At 48.4% G+C, this 23,850-nt stretch overlaps 1 protein-coding gene across 2 annotated transcripts; it reads left to right on the top strand.

The window, feature by feature from the left end:
* The first annotated feature begins 31 nt into the window (after window positions 1-31).
* On the top strand, window positions 32-21,748 carry Zbtb2 (zinc finger and BTB domain containing 2). 2 transcript variants are annotated; one of them, XM_050135670.1, is made up of 3 exons: window positions 32-172; window positions 14,508-14,692; window positions 19,746-21,748. In XM_050135670.1, the coding sequence occupies exons 2-3, from the start codon at window positions 14,520-14,522 to the stop codon at window positions 21,115-21,117; spliced, it is 1,545 nt and encodes a 514-aa protein (XP_049991627.1). In that variant the 5' UTR covers window positions 32-172; window positions 14,508-14,519; the 3' UTR covers window positions 21,118-21,748. The 2 variants fall into 2 exon arrangements, with proteins under 2 accessions (XP_049991627.1, XP_049991626.1); XM_050135669.1 differs by lacking the exon at window positions 32-172 and adding an exon at window positions 555-681.
* Window positions 21,749-23,850: the final 2,102 nt, after the last annotated feature.

Here is a 23,850-nt window from a genome sequence, read left to right as displayed (position 1 = left end):
AAAGCCCCGCCGCCGCCGCCCGCCGCCGCGCCGGAGACACCGACCGCGGCGGCAGCAGCAGCAGCAGGAGCAGCAGCAACAACGCGGGGCAGAGGCGGCGGCCGGGACAGTTAGGCCAGGCCGCCGGGCTCTGCCTCCCCCTCACGCCCCGCCGCGGCCGCACCGGCGACAGGTAAGCGCGCACCGCCACCGCGTCCCGGGGCCCACGTGCCGCCCCCGGCCCGGGCTCCGGGAAGGCGCAGGGAGGGGCGGGAGCCGCCGGAGCTCGCAAACGGTTCCGGCAGCGGCCGTGACAACAAAGGCGACGGATGACTCCCGTCCCGGGGCTCCGGGCGAAGGCAGGCGGCGGGCCCGAACTCGCGGGGCGCTGGGGCGGGGAGGTCGGGGCGGGGAGGGGGGGACCCGCGGGGCGGGGGCGGCGACTGCGCCTGGCGCCGGGGCTCTGGCCGCCTGACAAAACCATCCCGGCAGCCAGGCGGCGGCGAGTCCCGGCCGCTCCATCCGGGGCTTCGCGAGAGGGGGAGGGGACGGAAGCCGAGAGGGCGGGCGCAAGGGGAGGGGGCGCTCCGCGTTCCGGTCCCAGTCGCCGGTCCCTGCTGCCCGCCGCGGCCAAGGGCGTCCGGAGCGGGCGGCGGCCGGCGAGCGATCCCGCGCCGGAGCCCCTCCAGCCGGGCCCGTCAGGTGCGTACTCCGCCGTCGCCTCCCGCTGTGGTCGTCGTCGCCGCCTCGGCGGCCAGGCCGCGAGCTGCGGAAGTGGGTTTGGGGGAGGGGAGGGCGCAGGGAGGGGGAGGGGAGGGATCCGGTCGGACCGGAGCAGGCCCGGCCTCTCTGGCGCGTCTCCCAGCTGCAGCGGCTCCTACAGCTGCTGCCGCTACTGCTCCGGCTCCGCCTCCCGCTCGCGGGCGGGGGCGCGCACGCGCGCTTCCGGCCTCGGGTCTCGCGCTGTCTGCGGCTCTCGCGCACGCTGCTCCCCTCCCCCTCCCTCCCTCCCCGCCCTCCTCCCCCGCCCCTGGCGCCGGGGCCGTGGCGCCGGCCGGGGCGGCGCGCGCGCGCGCGCGGCGTAGGCGTCGGCATTGTGTTCGGCGCCGCGGGACTTGGGGCGCGCGCACGCGGGGCCTCCGGGAGGGAGGGGTGAGCGAGCGGCGCGACCTGTGTGCGTCGCTCCCCGTCCTAGGCGGCCCCTGGGGCGGGGCCGGAGCTCGGCTCTTCCCCCCCCCGCCCCCTCCTAGATGGGGCGGGGCCAGAGGCTCCTGGGCGGGGCCACGCCGCCTTGGCCAGCCTCCCGGGCGGCCGCTCCCTCCTTTGCGTGCACCGCTTGCTCCGGGAGGCAGGGTCGCGCTGTGGGGTTAGCCATGGAACCCACTGGAGCAAGCCCCCAGACCATTCGCAGGCCAGAATGCATACGCAATTAAAAGCTGCGTAGGAGACAGGCCTTTTGTTGCTTTTAGCTGGGAGTGGATTATAAAGGCTCTCCTGCAAGTAAGCTCGTGCGGCCGAGCAGGAAGAGCGAAACTCCTGTGTCTGACAGGCCATTTACTGCGAGAACTTCCACCAACTCCTCGGGGAGTCGGCTCGAACTTTTGGCCTCCCCTCCCCACCAGTCTGCATTATTCCTTCCCACCACCATCATACAACGCATTTGGTCCACTTAGTGTGAGAGCCTAGATTCGATTCTTTTTCACGGTGTGTTGTTTTAGTAAAAGACAGCAGTGGATTGGGGGCTCGCAGAACTCCGGGGTGATCTGGACGTGTCTAGACAGACTGTTGTGTTCTTCCTAGATGCCGCTATCTGTATAGTGTGTATACTGTAGACCCTGACCACCCAGACCAAGGTGTCCACAAGCAACATTTGTGATGCATGAAACGATACTACGTTAGAACTAAGGCATTTTGATCCTCATCGCTATGCTTTCTCACAAACCAAAGAACAAATTTGAGAGGAGGGACATTCAGAGTAACGTCTTTACTTTGCCAGGGTATTTGTAAGCTTGTTCATTTCTTTTCCTTTTTCTGAACGGGGGGGAGACAGGGTTTCTCTGTGTAGCTCTGACTGTCCTGGAACTGTCCATAGACCAGGCTGGCCCCAATCTCAGAGATCCACCTGTCTCTGCCTCCCGAGTGCTGTAATAAAAAAAAAATGCCAGCCCACCCCTCATAACTAGATAATTTTTAAAAAAAGAATGTAATTTTTTTAAAGATTTATTTATTTATTATGTATACAACATTCTTTCCATGTATGTTTGTATGCTAGAAGAGAGCACCAGATCTCATTATAGATGGTTGTGAGCCACCATGTGGTTGCTGGGAATTGAACTCAGGACCTTTGGAGGAGCAGGCAATGCTCTTAACCACTGAGCCATCTCTCCAGCCCAAAAGGATGTAATTTTATAATTCTTTTAAAGATATTAATTTCTCATTTAGTAAGCTTTGAGTTCAGTGTGTGTGTGTGTGTGTTTTCCCCTAGCTAAGGAATTGATCCATTGTTGAAACCATCATATTTAAAAAAAAAAAAAAAAAGGTAGAAGGGAGCCACAGAAAGAATGCCCTAGTCCACAGCCATACCACCCTGAACGGCCTGATCTCGGCTGATCTGGGCAGCTAAGCAGGGTCGGGCCTGGTTAGTACTTGGATGGGAGAAAGAATGCACGGCAAAAAGCTTTGTCCTGTTACTCCCCCCCCCCCCCGTGCCCAGTTTTAAGCTTCCCTTCAAACAATGTGTGCATAGATGGATGCAAAACTCCCAAAATACTCAAATTAATGCTAGGCATGCCTTAATCTCAGCTGGTAAAGTGTTTATGTTATAAACACTTTATAGATGACTATAAACTTTACAGTGACTTCCAAATTTTTCATTTTTGTTTTGTTTTCTGATTTGTTTGTTTGTTCATTTCTCAAAACAGTGTCTCTGTAGCTTTGGAGGCTGTCCTGGAACTCGCTCTGTAGACCAGGCTGGCCTCGAACTCACAGAGAGATCTACCTGCCTCTGCCTCCTGAGTGCTGGAATTAAAGTCATACACCACCACTACCTGGCCCAGATTTTTTATTTTACAAGACCTTTGTGGTATTTTTAATAAGAATGGTCCTGATCATATATTTGAATGTTTAGTCCCCAGGGAGTGGCATATTTGAAAAGGATTAGAAGGACTAAGAGGTGTGGCCTTGTTGGAGTTAAGTGTCAATGGGGAGATGAGCTTTGAGATTTCTGCCCTCAGAACTCTTGCTTCTCTGGCACTAGCTGCCTGCTGGCCACCATGCTCCCTGCTGTAATGATAATGCGCCTCATCTCTGCAACTGGAAACAAGCCCACAGTTAGATGGCTTTCACTGAGTTGCAGTGGTCATGGTGTCTTCACAGCAATAGAACAGGGACTAAGACAGCCATATAAAACACTTTACCCCAGTACCCACTCAGGAACTGTTCCTTGTCACCCTATGATTTCAAATACCCACTGGCTTGCCCCCCCCAAGGTGGGAAGGGTGTTTTCCTGCCTGAGAATTCCTATACCTGGTAGGCAGTGAAGGAAACACCTTCCCATCAACTTTAGAGTGGGGACCTCTCTTGCCATCTCTCAGTGTTTCCGGGTTGTTCATCTCTTGATCCCAATCCCCTTTTCCTGTAGGAAATGAAAGGAGCTGGGCCAGAGGTATGATACAGGATATAGTAGCAAGTACAGCTGTGGAATGGCTGGTCTAGGCCACAGGGCACCCATCACTCTCCCTGCATCCTTGTCTGTGTTCCTTGGCTCTCTGAGCAGGACACTGAATGTTTGAATTGCAGATTTCTAAGCATTAGATTGAGGACATCCTCTTAGCAAATTACAAACTAACATTACAGATTGATGCTAAATGAGATTTCATCTTTTTACAGTGCTACGATGATCATTAAGATGTGGAATCATGCCAAGCATGGTCACATGTTGGAGGCTTGAGGGTCAGGAATTCAGGCCACCATTCTCAACAACAGAAAATTTGAGGTTGTCTGAGATTACATGAGACTATGAAGAAAAAGGGCAGAGGGAACAGAGCCCTTACCAGAAGAAACGGCAGCCCAAGCTTTATAGGATTGTTCTTTCCTGGTTCAGAGGCTAAGTTGGATGCTGGTATTTACATTAAAACAAATCCTAGATCACATGCATAAGGGATAGATGTGTGACTCATCAAGCAAACTCAAGCCAGACATGGTGTTACACAACTGTAACTCTAGCACTGGTGAGGCTGAGACAGGAAAATTGTTGTACTACAAGTTCAAGACCAGCCTGGACTAATTAGTAAGACTCTCTCCCAAAAATAACAGGAAGGAAGGAAAAGTTCACAGTACAAAGTTAGGAATCCATGAAGCACTTTAATATATCTGGCTAAGTACTTAAACTTTTTCATTTTTCTAATTTTTTTTTGTTGTTAAGTGTGATGCATTCCTTTAATCACAGCTCTTGGGAGCCAGGGGCAGATGGAGTTCTTGGGAGTTTAAGACCAGCCTGGTCTACATAATGGTGATAAGTTCAGGAAAGCCAGGGCTGTGTAGAGAGACCCTGTTACAAAACTGCAAAAACAAAACAAAAACATGGTGTCACGCATCTGTAACAAAAATTTCTATATACTGTTCCTTTAAATTATGTGCACATTGTTGTAATACGAGCGCCCCGGCCGCCTGCTAGCTTATGGTCCGAAATAACAACACACAAATTGTATGCTTTTAAACACTGCTTGACCCATTAGCTCTAGCCCTTACAGGCTAATTCTCATATCCCGATCAACCCATCTCTAATAATCTGTAGCACCGGTCTTACCGGGAAAGATTCTAGCCTACGTCCATCCTGGGTCTGAGCTTCATGCCTCTGCCTCAGAGAGCAGAGCTATCGCGTCTCTCCTGGAGAGGGGAGCATGGCGTCTCTGAGCTCACTTCCTCTTCTTCCCAGCATTCTGTTCTGTTTACTCCTCCCACCTATGTTTTAACCTATCAGGGCCAAGCAGTTTCTTTATTGCTTAACCAATGAAATCAACAGATTGATATATGACACTCCCACATCACTGTACCAAGGAAAGTGTAGAATCATCTCAAAATCATGTGTGAGTGTGCTGGGCCAGACCGGCTGGTTATTGTGATTCTCTCAAACCCTAAAATGTGATTCACTCAAACCCTAGCACAGTGGCTATCTAGGTATTGAGGCGTCCTTGTGCATCCCACAGGGCTGTCAGGCTTCCATGTGGTTGAAACAATTTTTATGATAGTACCGATCTTACTGTCTTTCTAGTGTGTTAACATTGGGAAAATACCATAGTCCTGTGAGTCAGAGTTTCCAAACGACCACTGGATGACGATTTTATTAAAGATGTGCATTGAGTAAACCTGCACAGCTCAGCAGGGAAAGGCCCTCGCTGCCAGCCCGGGGTGGAAGGAGCGAACCGAGTTCCTCTGAAAGTTGTCATCTGATCTCCAAATGCTTCCAAAGATTCCAAAGACAGACGGACAGACACACACAGAGAGAGAGAGAGAGAGAGAGAGAGAGAGAGAGAGAGAGAGAGAGAGAGAGAGAGAGAGTTGAAAGCAGAGGGGTACTATTTGAAGGGAGAAAGAACCATCAAGGAAGGGAAGGGGGCAGAGGGTGGTGGGTGAAGGTGGTAGGTAAGGAATATCAGCAGCTTGTGGTGGTGGCATATGTATGTGAAGATGTCTTTGAGAAATAAATCCATTATAGTTAAAGTAGAGAAGTCTTTAAAGTTGACTGTAGAATAACTTTTAGAATAATCACTACTATCTTCTTGACTTCTCTGAATTCCCACCTTTAGATTCCATACCTTTAGAAATTTAAAACTAATTTAAATGTGAATTAAATGTAATAAAAATAGAACTGCAAGACAAATCTTTTACAATTGGCACATTTTTCAATAGGAATGTGCTAGAAGATGGTCTATGCCTTCTCTTCTGTAATTACTGTTGAAGAGAATTCAATAAAGGAAGAAAAATGCATTTCCTACCTCTGAACTGAAGTTCTGAAATATATTGAAATTCAAATGACCAGCATTATTCAGGGTTAGTTCATGCCTGCCTACCTACGTTAATTTTTAACAGTCCTAATTGAAAAGGCAGTTTTTATCCTGGTAAGTGGCCTAAACTACTTGACAGAACCCATCTTATCCCGAAAGATGCTTCTTCAGTTACTGATGTAGCCCGAGCATCACAGTGTTCATTATTCCTGGTAATAAAGGGAGGGCTGTGAAGGGCCCTGTGAGTGCCCTCGAACGCCAAGTGTTGTATAGTGAGCTCCGAGAGCTATCGTATTGGAAAGAGAACCATCTAGTCCCCAAAGCTACTGTTCTTCAGTTTTTAGACAGAGAGGGAAAGAGGACCTCAGATTGGCAAAGCAGATCTGACTATGCAGTCTGCTCCCGGGTCCCTCTAAAGCCCGTGCTGCCTGGGGAATCCGAGTGCACTGGGTGGAGATCTTCAATGTGTCAGAGTGAGGAAGAGGGGAATATAAGAACCAAGTCATTGAACAAAGGAGAGTGACCGTTATAACTAGCTCTGGGCAATGTCTGCTTTGGGTTTTACTTTTGACATGAATCTATCTTAAAATCTCTAGACTTACTTAAGAAAATATTGTGCACATATAAAGTACATAAAGAAGGCATTCTATAAAAATCCTTTTAAAGAAACATTCTCTCCACCAAGTGTGATGTGCACACTTTTTATCCCAGCATACAAGAGGTAGAGACTAGTGGATCTCTGTGAGTTTGAGACCAGCAAGGGCTCCATGGTGAGCCACTGTCAAAGGGGTGGGGTGGGGTGGGGAGGAGATACTCGTGGTCTTCTGTCCCTCACCTTTCACTTTTCAAATTTAGGACAAACAGGTGACTTTTTTTAATGACATGTGCACCACATGTATGCCAGTGCCTGCAGAGCCCGGAAGGCCCAGCTAAGTGACTTTTCTCAAGTAACTTCGTTTTCCTTTTTTAATTTATACTTAACTGTCAAGTAAGTTGCTAGGGGTTTTGTTTTCTTGTTGTTGAGAAAAAGTCTCCAGTATCCCAAACTAGTGTTGAATTGTTTGTTGGCGAATGACCTTGAACTTTGGAGCATCCCTTGCCTGCCTAGTGCTGGAATTATAGGCACGTACTGCCCACATTCGGTTTTTGTGGTGGTAGGGATCACACCCAAAGCTTTGTCCATTCCAGGCAAGACCTCTGCTCATTGAGTGCTATCCCAAGACTGGTTAAGGTTCTCTATACAGGTCTTAAGTGTGCAGTCTCATTGCTGGCTTGGTGACTAGCGTCAGCCAGAATTTTTAGAAATACTTGCTCTCTACTCTATAGAGTATATACTCTATAGAGCAAGGCAGGGTCGCACACAGAATGGAAACCATGTACCCAAAAGGCAGCAGGCTTCAGTTGCCTGGCTCTTGGCCCTTTGAGCCTCTCGCACACAGTACCATGACTACACAATGACATGATTTGAGGCTTCTCTGAAGGCCTCAGACATCAATCACCAGACTTGTAGCCCAGGCCATTATGGCCAGAGCTTTGTACCCCATCCCTCTCATCCTAGAGGCCCCAGTGGCCTCTCAAATGCAACATATTCTTTCCCACCAAACTAAGGCTTTGTCCTTATCTCCCGTCAGAGACTACTCAGCTATTCCAGTAAAAAGCCTCCTAGTGCTTTGGCCTTCCCAACCCCTCCTCCTAGTGATGCTGCAAACTGGAATCTTCTAGATTTCTCTAACCTGTCTTCTCTCTTTCTTTGTCCCCACCCTCAGCCCCTGTCTATCCTAGAGACTGAAGGGACTCCCTTTGTGTTTCCCTTTTAGTCTTCCCATTGTGTCCTAGGAGCCTTCCTAAAATGAGAGCTGAAGTCCTTTCTGGCACCTCAGGCTGCATCCTTAGCCTTTGTGCCCCGCCTCTCCGCCAGTCCTCTGGGCTCAGAATAAACTCCAGAGCCTTAGCCACAGCTTCACATGGGCCCGAAACCTCACCTGACATTTTAAATGGAGAAAATCGTCCAAGTTATAGCACGCATTAAATTGATGAGAATTTTTTAGAAAAAAAAAAAAGCTATGCTTTTCTCCCAAATCACCAGGGAATTCAGGGACAAACCATAGCCGACTCTCCCCTTTGCTGAATACCTAGTTAGTAGTTTAGCAAATGGTAACCACTGCTAGACAACCTCCTGGGCACCTGGCCAAAGCTTTCAGGAAGCATCAGGCAGACTGCAGAACTGGAGCACACGTGTGTGAATACACACACATTTGACTGAATACACATCAGTGGACAACTTCTCTGAAAGTAGGTCCAAAGCAAAGGTTCTAAACTTTAGGCCCACTGGACCCTCTGACCTTGGTGACTAGAGATGAGGCAGCCCAGTGTGGAGCTTGAGAATCCTGCATTCTCTCTGGAGCCAGTAATGGCCCCAGCACCAAGGACCTGGGAAAAGGCTACCTTTCCTCAGCAGTTTATCCGGAAGTTTCCAACTAAATGAACGCCTTGTCTCACTGACCAACATCCTTAGGTGAAACAAGATGGCTCTCTTAATTGTTTCTGAAACAGGATCTTGCTGTGCAGTCCAGGCCACTCTTGATTGTACAATGCTCCTGACTCAGCATCTCAAATGTGAGGATAACGAGTGTATGAAACAGGATTTTTGATAATGCTTGCATTTTAGAACAGGCTGGACACTGTAAAGATCACCAAACTGGCTAAGCAGGTGGTAGCACACACCTTTAATCCCAGCACTCGGGAGGCAGAGGCAGGTGGATCTCTGAGTTCCAAGCCAGCCTGGCCTACAGAGTGAGCTCCAGGACTAGCTCCAAAGCTACAGAGAAACCCTATCTTGAAAAAACAAAACAAAAAAGAAAAACAAAGATCACCAAACTGGTAGTTTTATATCTTGTATGATTGTCACATGCCAGTAATGCTACACTCAGGTGAGATCATAGCTTCAAAGGCTGTGTGGGCTACATAAGAACCTGCCAGAGAAATAAAATTTAAAAAGTAGGTAGACATTTAATGTCATAAAATTATATTATTTGTTATGCCTTATTTGTATTAGAAAAATCATTTTTCATAGCCAGGCTGGTGGTGCACACCTGTAAACCAAGCACTGAACAAGTAGAGACTATCGGGTCGTGGTGATGCACACCTGCAACCCCAGCATTTGGCAGAGCTCTGTGAGTTTGAAGCCAGCGAGTATAGACTAGAGAATCCATGGCTACATGAGACCCTATCTCAAAAGAAGAAAGAAAAAAAAAATGAAAGAAGGAAGGAAAGATCACTTTTCATCTAGTAATACAGGTCCTCATGTCGTAGTGACCCCCAATCATAAAATTATTTTCATTGCTACTTCATAACTATAATTTTGCTACTGTTATGAATCATAATGTAAATATCTGTTTTCCAACGTTCTTCAGCAGCTCCAAAGGGGTCTCACGGGTGACCTTGCTGCCACCTGTCATTCCCCCATAGCTCTTCTGAGGTGATGTCCTTTCTACACATTTAAGTGGGGTAAGCCCCCATCATCGTGGGGCGATAAATACCTAATTCCTCTGGGCCCTCATTTGTTCAGAGTTTATTTTTTCTTTTTCTTTGTTTTCTTTTTTGGTTTTTCGAGACAGGGTTTCTCTGTAGCTTTGGAGCCTGTTGTGGAACTAGCTCTTGCAAACCAGGCTGGCCTCGAACTCACAGAGATCCACCTGCCTCTGCCTCCCTAGTGCTGGGTTTAAAGGTGTGCACCACCACCGTCTGGCTCCAGGGGTTTTTTGTTTTGTTTTGTTTTGTTTTGTTTTTTTTTACCAAATGCGCAGTCAGAAGGTCTGGATCAACGCCAAAGTACCTGTGCGTGAGTGGTCCATGGCCAGGGAACTATGGTCACATTTGTCCTCTGGAGGGATCACTGTCCTGTGATGACTGGGAAGGTGGAGCTGGAGGGAGGGAGGGAGGGAGGGAGGGAGGGAGGGAGGGAGGGAGGGAGGGAGGGAGGGAGGTAGGGGCCAGAAGAGACAAAAGACAAAAGAGCAAACGCAGTCATTTTGTACATCAAGTATTGCTGCTCTTGGCCTGCTGGGGCCCTCTCCACAGGTCGTGCTCCAGGTTCTCATTGTGGGTGGTGTTACACAGGTTCGGAGTTTCAAGGGTAGAAGCGAACACGAGCCACAGACAGGACACTGAATGTGGACCTGCTTCAGAGCAGTGCCAGAGGGGGTAAGAGACAGCAATTTCTAGAGAAAGGCTTGTCTACAAGGAAGAAGGGTGGGCCGTGCCACTGAGAGGGCCCCAGGAGCACATGCGGGGGATGGTCTCTCAGGATCTCGCTAAGCCATTTTGGCTAGCAGATGGCAGGGGCCGGTTGTGGTGGGAAGAGTAGGCAGGCTTTCCTCTGAAGCAGGGGGTAGCCTTATCACCCACGCGGCTAAGTATCATTTGTGTCAGCTGAGCTTCATGGAATAATATGGGTACCTGGGGAAGGAGAGGGGCTCAGCAGAGAAAAGACCCTCTGTCCCCTGGGCAGGGCACCCAGAAGTGCCGCCTCTCACACCTGTCCCAAGTGACTTCCCCTGTGGAATGTTCTAGGTTTTTTTTTTTTTTTTCCTGTCAGAAAAATGTTTTAGTCTCCAGAAACAAAAAGTTGTAACTGATTAGCATATCTACTGCAGGGTGAGCTGTTGTTGTTTTTCCTACCAGGACAGGGTTTCTCTGTGGAGCCCTCGTGTCCTGGACCTCACTCTGTAGACCACATTGGTCTTGAAATCAGGGATCTGCCTCTGCCTCCCAAGTGCTAGGACTAAAAGTGCTCACGGCCACCACCTGGTGGTCTACATTTTATTTTAAAAAGGGAATAAAATGAATTAAAGTTTGCAAAGAGACGCTAGAGCAAACAAACAAATGTTTTTTTTTTCTTTTTTAAATATTTATTTATTATGTATATAATATTCTGTCTGTGTGTATGCCTGCAGGCCAGAAGAGGGCACCAGACCCCATTACAAATGGTTGTGAGCCACCATGTGTTTGCTGGGAATTGAACTCAGGACCTTTGGAGGAGCCGGCAATGCTCTTAACCTCTGAGCCATCTCTCCAGCCCGCAAATATGTTTCACATTAAATATCACTCATTATCATAGGGAAAGAGCCCAAGAAAAGTAGGCGTGCAGATCTTGGGCGGTGTGGCTCAGTAAGAACTCTCTTATAGAGTGCGCCAAGCCCCAGGTTCCCCCCAACACTAACGAAAAAAGAGTGCCAATGTCTGGGGGTCTTACTGTTCTGGGATCTGAGCAGGCTGACTACCTCCTTGTGTCATATCCTCACTTATAAGTAACTATACCTCAAATATCTCATTAGCATGAAATAGAATGATACCATGTGAGGATATCAATAGTGAACACGATACCATGTGAGGGTATCAATAGTGAACATGATACCATGTGAGGATATCAATAGTGAACACGATACCATGTGAGGGTATCAATATTGAACACGACAGCATGTGAGGGTATCAATAGTGAACACGATACCATGTGAGGGTATCAATAGTGAACACCCCACGATCAGCGGCCCTGTCATTGACCAGGAGAAACACTGAGCTGGTCTGGCCTCTGATACTGCAGGAGGTAGAGCATCTTGGGTGTTTTTCAGAGTTAGCTCATCAGTATCTTGACTTTATGGTTGTCAGTGCCAAGAACACCATTTCACATAAGTACAGAGTGAAAAATGGCAGAAGTATGTGTAGGCTCATTTCAACACTTATTGGAAATTTTGTCATAATTTCAAGGTAAAATTGGTATAATGATTTTTCTTTTTTTTTTTTTTTAGTGAAAGTCAAGTCAGCCACTCAAACAGCTGTTGGGGGGTTGTTTGTTTGTCGGGGGTTGAGACAGTGTTTCTCTGTGTAGCATTGTTTTTTTACAATCTGGCTTTCTAAAGTTTACTAACAGTCCAGTGGCCTTGAACTCACAGAGATCCGCCCGCCTCTGCCTCCCAGTGCAGAGGTTAAAGGTGTGCATCCCTCTGCCTGGCAGGAAAACATTTTAGATCCTGTTTTCCTTGATTAGAGCACTGTGCTGCTGTGAAGTCTGCAGAGGCTCTACAGACACCAAAGACACGTACAGGGTACAGGGTGCTCGTGCTATGAAGCCAGACCCCACCCCCCACCCCGCTGTGGTGAAGTCCTGCCTTGCAGCTGACGGGGTTGAGAAATGCTTTGTTGCTGCCATTTTTGTGCCCTTCACAATCAAGTTAGGTGACCCTCTGTGGGCGGGGCTGTATGCCCACTAAAATATCGGCCTTGACACATCATCTATGGGACACTTCTGTCGCCCCAGGTATCCTTCAGGTTCCCTTTTGTAGCAATGCCACCTGCTTCCCCTCACCTTAGCACTGCAAGTCTGTTCCCCATTTCTCTGGACTCCATGGGTGTTACAGCAAAGGACTCAGCATGAAACCTTCCCTGACCGTAATTCACTCCCAATACAGTATATCTTCTGTCTACAATAGTTCATTTGTTCTGTTTTGTTTTTGTTCTGGAAACAGTCTCACTGTAGCCCAGGCTGGCCTCAAACTCGCAGTTCTCCCACCTCAGCCTTTGGAGAGCTGGGATTGGTGTGTTTGCCACCAAGGTCACGGTGGCTCATCCCTTGCAGTGACTAAGTGGTTCATCCCACAGCCTGACCATTCAACAACTAAAGGAGAGCTGGGCAGTTTCTGGTCACAGCCACTACAGATGTTAATGTACAGTTTTGTGCAAAAGCACATTCGTTTATTGGAATAAATGTATCAGTAGCCATTGGGTTGTATGTAGTCTCCAGGCTATCTGTACCATCTCATGGTCCCACCCCCACCCCCCACCCCCATGAGTGTGTGCTGACCCTGGTTCCCTGGGGCTGGAATCCTGAACATGTCTGTCCACTGACCATCTGTCTTTCCCTTCAAGTATGTCTCACTTCTGGTTTATCCGTACTGTTGACTTTCTGAGTGTCTGTACTAGTACAGACACTCTGAGGACTTGTGGGTTTCAGGCGTTTCCTCCCGTTCCTCACTGCCTGTCCATCCTCTTAGCTGAACTGTTCCAGAACCAGCGCTTGTAATTTTACTTCCCAGTCCAGCTTTACCAGTTTCTCCTTTTGTTGATCCCTAAGGGTTTTTTTTTTTTTTTTATTCTAAATTTCCTGTAGTTGTGTGCTTCATACTGAAGCCCGCGGTGCATTTTCGGTGTGTGTGAGAGTGTGGAACTCGCCTTTGGCGTCCAGCTCTCCGTGCTGCGGTTCTGCTGCCCTGGGACATCCAGTTCCAGGCTCTGCTGAAGTAATGTCCATCTCTTCTCATCTGATCCCAGGCTCCAGTGCCGTGCACTCTCAAATCTGGGGCGAGTCGAGGGACCAATTTCCTACCTTTTCTTTCTTTCCGAAAAACCTAGTCTACTTCTTTTGCCTTCCACACATTTTCAAACAGTCTTGTCTGCCTTCAGAAAGAAATCTTGCCAAGGATTTGGGATTCAGCAATTTGTGTTTTTCCATGTATAACCCCTACATATTTTGTTAGGTTTGCCTGTGGATTTCATTATTTGGATTGTAATGATTCTGTGTGTCATTTCCATGTTCATTCCTAGGATATGGAATTACAATTAGGTAGGGTTGGGGGTTTTGTTTTTTGATACATTTTACACCTTACCAAATTGTTAGTTATAGAAGCTGTTGTATTAATTCCCTGAATTCTGTGTATTATCGGTTTACTCCTTCTTTACCTGGCTGTAGACCTTCATTCCCATCTTGGTTTGGTTTTCTGCTTCACAGTCTGGGTGCCACAGGAGGGAAAGGGTTCCCTTCTTCGCCTCGTCCTAGTCTCAGAGAAAGCCCTGCTGATCCCTGGGGTGGGCTTTCCTGTTTGCTTATGAAAAAGAGCCATCTAGGGATTTCGTGAACACGGCAGGTTCCTGCAGCTTCTCGCCGTAAACAGAGAGATCGAGGATTTTGTTCACTGACTGAATAATGGAAAGTACAGGATTTGAAGTAGGTGATTCAAATTTAAATTGTAACTCCTTTGCCTTCCCAGTGAAAGGCCTGAGGCAACTTACAAATCTCAAAATCCGTTTCCTCCTCCACAAAAGGGAGGCCCAGCTCCAGTGATAAAGGATTTGCAAGCCGTTGTGGCCCTGGCTGGGTGAAGGAGGAGCCTTGCTGTGACTCTGCCCGGCACTTCCGTGGTGGAATTCTCATTGGGAATCTTCAAAGGACTTTAAAGGACTAGGTAGTCCGCATTTATCTTTCCAGGACTGAGGTACACTACTCGGGTCCTTCCCCAGCTTCCACAAGTCACTCTGAGTTCCCCTAGGTGACGTCATCTGAAAACCCGAGTGCTGGCAGGCCCTATGCCAAGGACTGTTGTGGATTAAATGAGTTGATATTTGTACCCTGTCTACCAGTGCCTGACATGTTAACCTTGTGACATGTTAGCTGTGGACATTTCTGTAACGTTAGGACACATTCTCATTTGTGGAACACCGCTCTTAAAAATGAAATTGTTTACTTTGCAGATTTTTTAAAAAATGGATTTGACCAACCATGGACTTATTCTACTGCAGCAGTTAAACGCTCAGCGCGAGTTTGGGTTCCTGTGTGACTGCACGGTTGCAATCGGCGATGTGTACTTCAAGGCACACAAATCAGTTCTTGCTTCATTCTCCAATTACTTTAAGATGTTGTTTGTCCATCAGACCAGGTAACTAAAGCCGTTGATAATATCTAATGACTGTAGACCTCCTGACTCTGGGTCCCTCTTCCCACTGAGCACACTCTTGGCTTCATCCAGACCATGGGTCTCTCTGCCTCTCCCTAGGGTCTAGGTGCCCGCCCCACTCCTTTGTTAGTCCACCTGTTCCCTGCCTTTCTTGGTTAATCTCTTCATTAGCACGTGAGAATCACCTGCATACCTGGCTCCATGCGGCCCTGCCCCTTCCAAACTGCCTTCAGTGTGGGGATCACCTGTGGTTGGCAGTGACAGCCAGGGCCTCAGTGGCCTCAGTTAGTAAGCCTTCCTGCTCCTCTGAGAGTCCCCTAAATACCCTGCCTGAATACTTAGTTTCAGATGAGAAGCTGGAGGGCGCGAATTCCATTTCCCTCCTCTCTACTGTAAAATCTGTCTTTGCGCTCATGGTTTTGTTTTGTTTTCCTTTGATTTCTCCTAAATGAGATTCTTAGAGAAAAGAATCTCTGGGTGTGTAAAAAAATCATCATCATCATCATCTCCCCCTCCCTCCCTCCCTCCCTCCCTCCCTCCCTTCCTCCCAATTCTCTATTTTATTCTGTTCTCCATTTCTGTTCTCTCCCCCACCCCCGCCCCCTGGTCTGGGCAGAAGACCTTCCTTGACCTTGTGGCTCCTGGAGTGCAGCCCTGTTCTCTGTTCTCCTTGAACCTTCTTAAAAGGCCCCTGCGCCTCTGTCTGCCCACCCCACACTCTTCCTGTGCATTTGTGGTTTCCTGTTCACTGCAGCAGTCATCCCACAGGGCACCTCTCCCCCCAACACTGCCTCCCGTCCCTCCTCCTGTTCTCCCCAGTCCTCACCTGTGACCTAATGTCCTTGTTCTTCACCTCTGTGCTGGACCTTGGGCTCCTGAGCCCCTGCTGTCCTTGCACACTGCCTGTGGTGGGCAGGTCATCTTTTCCGGCTTTGCCCTATCTGAAGTTGCAGCTCCAGCCTCCGTCTGTCTGCAGAACCTGGTCCTCAGTGCCCCGCCCCCAGCTGTCCCTACTCCGTTTTTCTCATTGGACATGGATAAAACTGGATAGGCTCTTCCCCAGAAGAGCCCTAGCTTGTCTACGTTCTTACCTCTAAGAAGCCCAAGCTTCGGATCTATTTCAGATCATATCTCTTCAATACATGTCCCATGTGCTCTGTCCTTCCTTTCTTCCTCCCATCCTGTAAGTATTCATTTCCCACATCACTGTCCGATTAATATTCCTAGAGACTGCTTGGTTGAGGCATGCCTTTGACCAGAACTTAGTAAGAGGACTAACTGAGCAGATCCCTCTGCACAGCAAGGCGCTGGCTGTCTAAGCTCCTGGGAGTGGGACACTCGGGCTTGAAGCCTGACCCTTATCACCTGAGAACTTCTGGGACACCATCTTCTCTTTGTCCTGCCTGCTTTTGTGGCTCATTCACCTGAACCAAACTTTCTGAGTGTCCTGCCCATTCCCTGATGTCCCTAATCCTTGCCTTCTTCCTAGTCAAGTAGACAGAATCTTCAAGGATGACTGTGTTCTGCCTACAGCAGTGTCTCCTCTACATGACTATCTGTTTACTCACCCCTCCCCCACTTGTAAATCACTGTCTACTCACCCGCCCCCACCCCACCCTCTGGTCGTGCGTGGCAGGGCAGTGAGTTTTACAGATCTCCTGGGACACCACAGGGTAAGGCTAGGTGTGTGCTTCTAATAGCCACTTGATAAACATCTGGAGGAGCAGAAGGGCCAGGAGCAGGTGACTTGGCAGTAAGAAAGAACATTTGTCTTCCAGCACTGAGAACGTGTCCTTTAAGCAGGGCGCGTAAGATGCAGTCCTGTAATCTCAGCTCTTAGAGGCTGAGGCCAGAGAGCTGTTGGGTCCTCGGGAGACAGAGAGGTGGGATCTCTGTGAGCCGACCAGCCTGGTCTACAAAGCGAGTTCCAGGGCAGGCTCCAAAGCTACACAGAGAAACCCTGTCTCAGAAAAAAGAAAAAAAAATAAAATAAAAAGTTGTCAGATCTAGACCAGCCAAGACCCTCTCTCAAAACAAATTTGTTTATATATTCACCACCCTTTAGCACCATTATTATGATAAAGATGTTATTTGCAGCCATTAATCTCAACAGTTTGTTAAATGTCTAGCTGGGCGGGGACTCCAGTAAACCTTTAATCCTAGCACTAGGGAGGCAGAGGAAGGCAATCTCTGTGAGTTTGAGGTCAACCTGGTCTACAGAGTGTGATCCAGGACCGCCAAAACTACTCTATCACAGGGATGTGATCTTTGTGCTAGTTTGTGCCATGGCAGCAGCCTGCCTCTCTGCTGCCAGGGCGGTCACACCACCATCACCTGTCACCAAGTGCCTCTCTACCATCAGCTACGCCACATGTGCACCCCTTAAAAGTGCCCGCCAGGCACAGCTTGCTCTCTTGCCTCTTGTTCCTCTCTTGCCTCTCTTCATCTTGCCTCTTCCCTGTTCTGTCTGCCTGCCTCTCTCGTGCCCCCACTCCGACAAGGCCTTCACCCTCTCACTCCCCCCCCTCCCCGCACTAACTCTGTTTCTCATGCCATGTTTGCTCGGTAGCATATGTTGGCAGGGCCCACCGAAAGGTGCCCACTTTCCCTTCCCTTTTTTTTTTTTTTTTTTTTTTGTCACTACGTTTTGTAGCTGAGTACACCCACCTGATGATTCTCCTGGTACATCTCTATGTGGAGAAGTCAAGTTCACAGTCACAAGCAGAGCAGAGACCAGCTCGTCCTGCCTGGCAGAAGCACTTGTTCCCCCTCTAGCCAAACTGAGCCCGACTGGATTTTTTCAGCTTTAGAACAGTCCATGTCCTATAGTTACCACTAGGTGTCTCTGTCTTTTTTCTGTAGACTAAGTGCTCAAAAATACAACCTCATGCTAAGAATAAGCTGCTGAGTGTGGTGGTATGTTCCTTTAATCCAGCACTCTAGAGGCAGTGGCAGGTGGATCTGTGTGAGTTCAGGACCATCCTGGTCTACATATGAGAACCTGTCTCAAAAAAAGAAAAGTTTAAGCATTATTTAAAACTCTTATTCTAAAATTCAAATGAAGGAGAGACTAAACCTGAAATTACTCGGAGCACCTGCGCAGCAGTGTGTGGCCCGCACCCCCACTCCTTGGCCCATCTCCATAGAAGTGAGATAGAAGTGCAGACAGGTGTCGGTGCAGCAAGGCTTAGGTGGAATTGCCTGTGCGGGCTGTAGAAGATGGCGACGCGACAGCTGGGCCTTGTTGTGTCCCGTGGGTAGAGAAACAGAGAGGGCCAACCAGTCCCGTGTTTTCCCAGTGCTCCCTCCAGGCCTGGCTGAAGTTCCATCCTGAGAGGCTTATTACTTTCTGTCAGTGACTTAGCAGCACTCAACAGAATCTTCCAGGGAACGACTGCAAAGCCCTTGTGGAAAGCACCCCAGCTGGGTGGGTGGCACCTTTGTGAATGCTGGCAGGGAGCCCATCTGCATTTCCATCCTCTCCGGAGGACCACATTCATTACCCTGGAGAAATCCCCTTCTCCGAAGGCCCAGGGTTCTGAGTTACCGAGGTCTCTGCCTGATCCTGCCAGTGGTGGTGCACAATTTTAGTTCCATCACTGGGAGGCAGGAAGTGGATCTCTGTGAGTTCCAGGCTAGCCTGATCTACACGGATACACAGGAAGACCTTGTCTCAGAGAGAGATAAACGATGATGAGCAATCTAAGTTTTTTCTTTCTTTTTTTGTTTTTGTTTATCGAGACAGGGTTGGGGGTTTTTTTGTTTTGTTTTTTTTGTTGTTTGTTTTTTGTTTTAAGAAAACAGTATCAGGCTTGAATTTTCCATGGGTACTGATTTGTGTGCCTGCCTGTACTGTTTGACTTGGGTGTTTGTAGTTCAGTGTGACTGTCGTATGGAGTCTCGGGTCTTCATGAAATCCACTTCGATACCTATCCAGTAATTATCCATCTCTGTCCTGTCAGAAGTGAGTCTTAAAATCAAATTAGCCTTTTCTCTTTTGTTTTACTATGACCTCTTTTTCCTTAGTGTCTCACACTGTAGCTAGGCTAGCCTTGACATTCAGACAGTCCTCCTGCCTCTGCGTGCTGGGATTATATACATCATGCCTAGCTCATCTGTTTTTATTTTAACAAAATAGGATGTTATATTTAGAAGTCTGGGTATACTATTAAGATTTGAGAGTAGTGAGGTAGTTGTTTTAATCAATGAACATAGTTGTAATTGCTAAATCTGCCAAAAAGAACTTTAATGCCAAGAGGTTATATAATAAAATTATTGTAAATTTCAAGGCGATCAAGGAAACCGTTTCTGAATGCACGAACTACATTCACCCCGTGGGTGATACCACATGCCTCTTGTACTACAGAGATGTGTATCTCACTGGGCTCAGGATACAGCAGAACTTCTTTCAGTAGCGATGGTCTAAGGAGAGTCCCACGTCTTCATTATTGCTATTGGAGGGATGCTGTTTGGGAAGTGATGTCATTCCGAAAGGAACCTTGACAGCCAGTGTGGCTTTGGAATTAAGTAGGCCTAGGTTCAAGTCCCAGTCCTACCACTCACCAACCCCTGAGCCTTGCCACCTGTAAAGGAAGGACTGTGGGCAGTCAGTAGAATGGCTGTAAAGCCCACAGCAGGACCCCTGGCGATGCTGACATCACTGGTGAATACAATTATTGTCCTGATTGCTTTCCAGTGCCACCTGGCGACACTGGGGAGGTGACCGGCTCTCTTCCCCCTTGCAGGACCCAGAGAGCTGGGGACCTCCAACAGTTTCAGTGTCCTACTCTTCTGTGTTGTTATGTTGAGCGATCACTCCTACGTCAGTTTTCAGCTCGGAAGGCTTTCTAGTCAGATTAGATGGTTTTTCTTACCTGCCACAGGCTGCTGAGCTCTGAGCTGAGGCTCTAATGGAGCTCTGTCAGCCTGATTAGTGACCCACGGAGGAGTTTTTCTCAAGTGTCTCAGTTATTCAGGCTTTGTTTCCATTGAAGTCGTAGGTTGGTGTTTCTTCATGGCTTTTACTGTTTTTCAGTGAATGTGTCCGTCTGAAACCCACTGACATACAGCCTGACATATTCAGCTATCTGCTCCACCTGATGTACACCGGGAAGATGGCCCCGCAGCTGATCGACCCTGTGCGGCTGGAGCAAGGGATCAAATTCTTGCATGCGTACCCCCTCATCCAGGAAGCCAGCCTGGCCAGCCAAGGCACCTTTTCCCATCCGGAGCAAGTCTTCCCGCTGGCCTCGTCACTGTATGGCATTCAAATCGCAGACCACCAGCTGAGACAAGCCACCAAGATGAACTTAGTGCCTGAGAAGCTTGGGCGGGAGCCTAGGCCCCAGGCATCCAGGATGAGCCAGGAACCCGTGCCCGAGACCTCACAGCTGTCCCAGCTGACAGCAAACCTGGCTCAGGTAAATCGGACAAACATGACTCCCGCCGAACCCATGCAGACCTCGTTGTCACCCGAACTTGTCTCCACACCCGTTCCTCCCCCTCCTCCTGGGGAGGAGACCAACTTGGAGGCCTCTTCCTCAGACGAGCAGCCTTCTTCCCTCACGATCGCCCACGTGAAGCCAAGCATCATGAAGAGAAACGGAAGCTTCCCCAAGTACTATGCCTGCCACCTGTGCGGCCGGCGCTTCACGCTGCGCAGTAGCCTGCGAGAGCACCTGCAGATCCACACCGGGGTGCCCTTCACAGCCGGCCCTCCCGGGGAAGGCCGCGGGCCCCTGTCCCTCTGCAGCAATGCGGCCGACCTGGGCAAGGATGCCCTGGAAGTGCCTGAGGCGGGGATGATCAGCGACAGCGAGCTGCAGCACATCTCCGACTCCCCCATCATCGATGGGCAGCAGCAGTCTGAGACGCCCCCGCCCTCAGACATCGCGGACATTGACAACCTGGAGCAGGCCGACCAGGAGCGCGAGGTGAAGAGGCGCAAGTACGAGTGCACCATCTGCGGCCGCAAGTTCATCCAGAAAAGCCACTGGCGTGAGCACATGTACATTCACACGGGCAAACCCTTCAAGTGCAGCACCTGTGACAAGAGCTTCTGCAGGGCCAATCAGGCCGCGCGCCATGTATGCCTCAACCAGAGCATCGACACCTACACCATGGTGGACAAGCAGACGCTGGAGCTCTGCACCTTCGAGGAAGGCAGCCAGATGGACAACATGCTGGTGCAGGCCAATAAGCCCTACAAGTGCAACCTCTGCGACAAGACATTCTCCACCCCCAATGAGGTGGTCAAACACTCCTGCCAGAACCAGAACTCAGACGTGTTTGCCCTGGACGAGGGCCGGTCGGTCCTCCTGGGCAGTGGGGACTCGGAAGTAACTGACTCTGACCATCCTGTGTTAGCATCCATCAAAAAGGAACAGGAAACTGTGTTACTAGACTGAATGTTATTTGTCTTTTTAAAAACTGTCATTTTTACAAAGAATCTTCTCCCCACCCCCGCCCCCACCCGGGACAGTTTCTCTATGGCATGATACAAACGGGCCCCACTCCTTTCCTGTCCCTTCTCCCAGCTCCATCCCCGATAAGGCTTTGTGCATTAGAAACCTGGACTCTATTTACTTTAATTCAGGGGATATTGGAAGGATAATGGTCAGTAGTACTTATAAAGAAATAGGTTTTGAGAAGTTTTAGATTATTTTAAAAACCTACTTGGAAATAATTAAGAGTATATAATAAAATAACTAGACAATAATTTGGTAAGCTAAAATTATGACTGTCCCTGGGTAATAAGTCTTCCTTCTCAAAGAAACAAAGTCAGAAAATACAGCATGCTTCTTAGAGATAAAGCTGGGCTCTGCTATGCAAATCTAGAAGGTGTGGGGAAACTTGAAACCCAAGAAAATGTTTTTAATGTTTGCCCTCTAGGTGTCTGATTTCAGAATGTGTTCTTTGAGATTATGTCCAGTTAAGGGAAATCACTAGAAACCGACTTGAACAATGCAGGAGTAATAATGTGATGGCAATCTTCATTTCTGGATGAAACCTGACGGGCTGCGAGTCTGTGTGTGAGTGAACAGCACCTGGATGCTTGCTCCAGACAGAACTGGGGCACAGGCCTCATCCAATGCTGGCCTCTCTCCAAGATGGACAGGAACATGCTGGGTTCGGGTTTCTGACAAGCTGGTGATGCCATAGCCGGTCCTCCCGAACAGCAAATGCCATGCCGCTTCCCAGCAGTCACAAGCTGCGAGCTTGCGCCGGCGCCAGCCAGCCAGCCACCTGTAAAATCAGTGTGTGCGCTGCAAGGCCGTGGAAAGATGCATCTTAACGGGAAGGGTGACTGTGATGGGTGTAAAAGGTGGTGCTGCCTGGCTTGGTGGTGCCCATCCAGAACCCCAGCATGGGGGGACGGGTGGGGAGTGCAGGCAGGAGAATTGGGGGTTCGAGGCCAGCCTGGGCTACATAGAGAGACCTTGTTTTTTGTTTTTTTGTTTTTAAATGCAATGCCCATAGTTCACTGGTGACATCTACCAAAGCCTCAAAAATGACAAAGAAATCAGGATGTGAAAATAATAATAATCTAATTTCTTCTTGGAGGAAAAAGAAACAAATTGATTTTGATGTGTATCCTCCAATTTGTGTTAACACCAGAAATTTTCCCCACTGGCCTAACAGCATTAAAAGTTGTCCATTAATCTTCCCTTGGGCCAATAATAAAATGGTCTCATAGGATGCAACAGGAGCCAGAAGCGAGGACTAAGGGGTGAGGGGTGGGGATAGTGCGTAGCTATACCGTCCGTGTATGTTAGAAACTGAATATCCCATCATCCTCTTATATGTATAGTTGAGTTCTCAGATTTGTAAGTTTTTATACATCCTTTCATTGAATAAACATTTAATTAAATGGGCATGTGATTTTTCTCTTGTGTATTTGTCTACCCAAAGAACACAGAAGAGGTGTGTGGAAGCCTTGCATCAAGAGTGTTCTAGCTGATGTCTGCCTGTCAGACAGACCTTGGGCAGTTTCCCGACAGGGTGCCGCTGTTCGCATCAGTAAAGTGGAGAGGTTTATAATTACACTGGGTCATGCAGCTATGAGACTCCCCTGAGCTCCAGAAGATGATAGAGCCGGCTAAGAGGTTTATAATTAGACTGGGTCATGCAGCTATGAGACTCCCCTGAGCTCAAGAAGACGATAGAGCCGGCTAAGAGGTTTATAATTAGACTGGGTCATGCAGCTATGAGACTCGAGCTCTAAGGCTAACAGTGTGTGGAGCTGTCATCCAACCAGCTGTCTTGAACAGATCAGGAGGTACTGCCTAACAATAACTCAAAACACCAGCCGAACCTAGATTCTCAGACACTGAGGAATCGATCCATTTCATCCTTGTAGTTATGTTTGGATCTCTATGGCTGTTTTGTTAAACAGCCTCGGGAGGGGTCTCGAGTTGAAAAGCTGTGCCGTGCTGTGCTCTAGAATGTTCATACCTTACCCGGTACCTGGCTCTTCCGGCTCGTCCATGCTACTCCTTGTCACAGATTATATTGAACTAAATTACTTGTCACAGATTATATTGAACTAAATTACTTGTCACAGATTATATTGAACTAAATTACTTGCTGTCCAACTTCCCACTGCTCACCCCCGAAAGGATCTAAACTTCAGTCAGAAACTTTGCTCTGTTTGGGGCATTTCTCTACACCAGTGGTTCTCAACCTTCCTAATGTTGCGACCTTTAATACAGTTCCTCATGTATGGTGACCCCAACCATAAAATTATTTTCTTTGCTACTTCCTAACTGTAATTTTGCTACTTTGGTTTTTTGGGTTTGTTTTTTTTGAGAGGGTTTCTCTCTGTGTGTAGCCCTGAGTGTCCTGGAACTCACTCTGTAGACCAGGCAAGTTTGCTACTGCTATGAATCATAATGAAAATATTTTTTGGAGCTAGAGGTTTACTAAATGGGTTATGACCCACAGGTTGAGAACCGCTGCTCTAAAGGCTCCTCTTCTGGGCTTTCCCCCATCACCCTATTCATCTCTTATTCTTTAAGCTATCTCTCTTAATGAGGCTTCTCTTTGGGTTTTATAGAGGATTCTTTCCTTTAAGGGCCCTTTCATGATGTCTCCGATATGAGGGACTGTCTTTTTTTTTTTTTTTTTTTTTTTTTTCAAAC

This window comes from Alexandromys fortis, unplaced genomic scaffold (genome assembly GCF_014885135.2).
Source record: "Alexandromys fortis isolate MF-2015 unplaced genomic scaffold, M_Fortis_MF-2015_v1.1 scaffold_23, whole genome shotgun sequence".
Lineage (NCBI taxonomy): Eukaryota > Metazoa > Chordata > Mammalia > Rodentia > Cricetidae > Alexandromys > Alexandromys fortis.
This window is presented reverse-complemented; position numbering and strand designations above follow the sequence as displayed.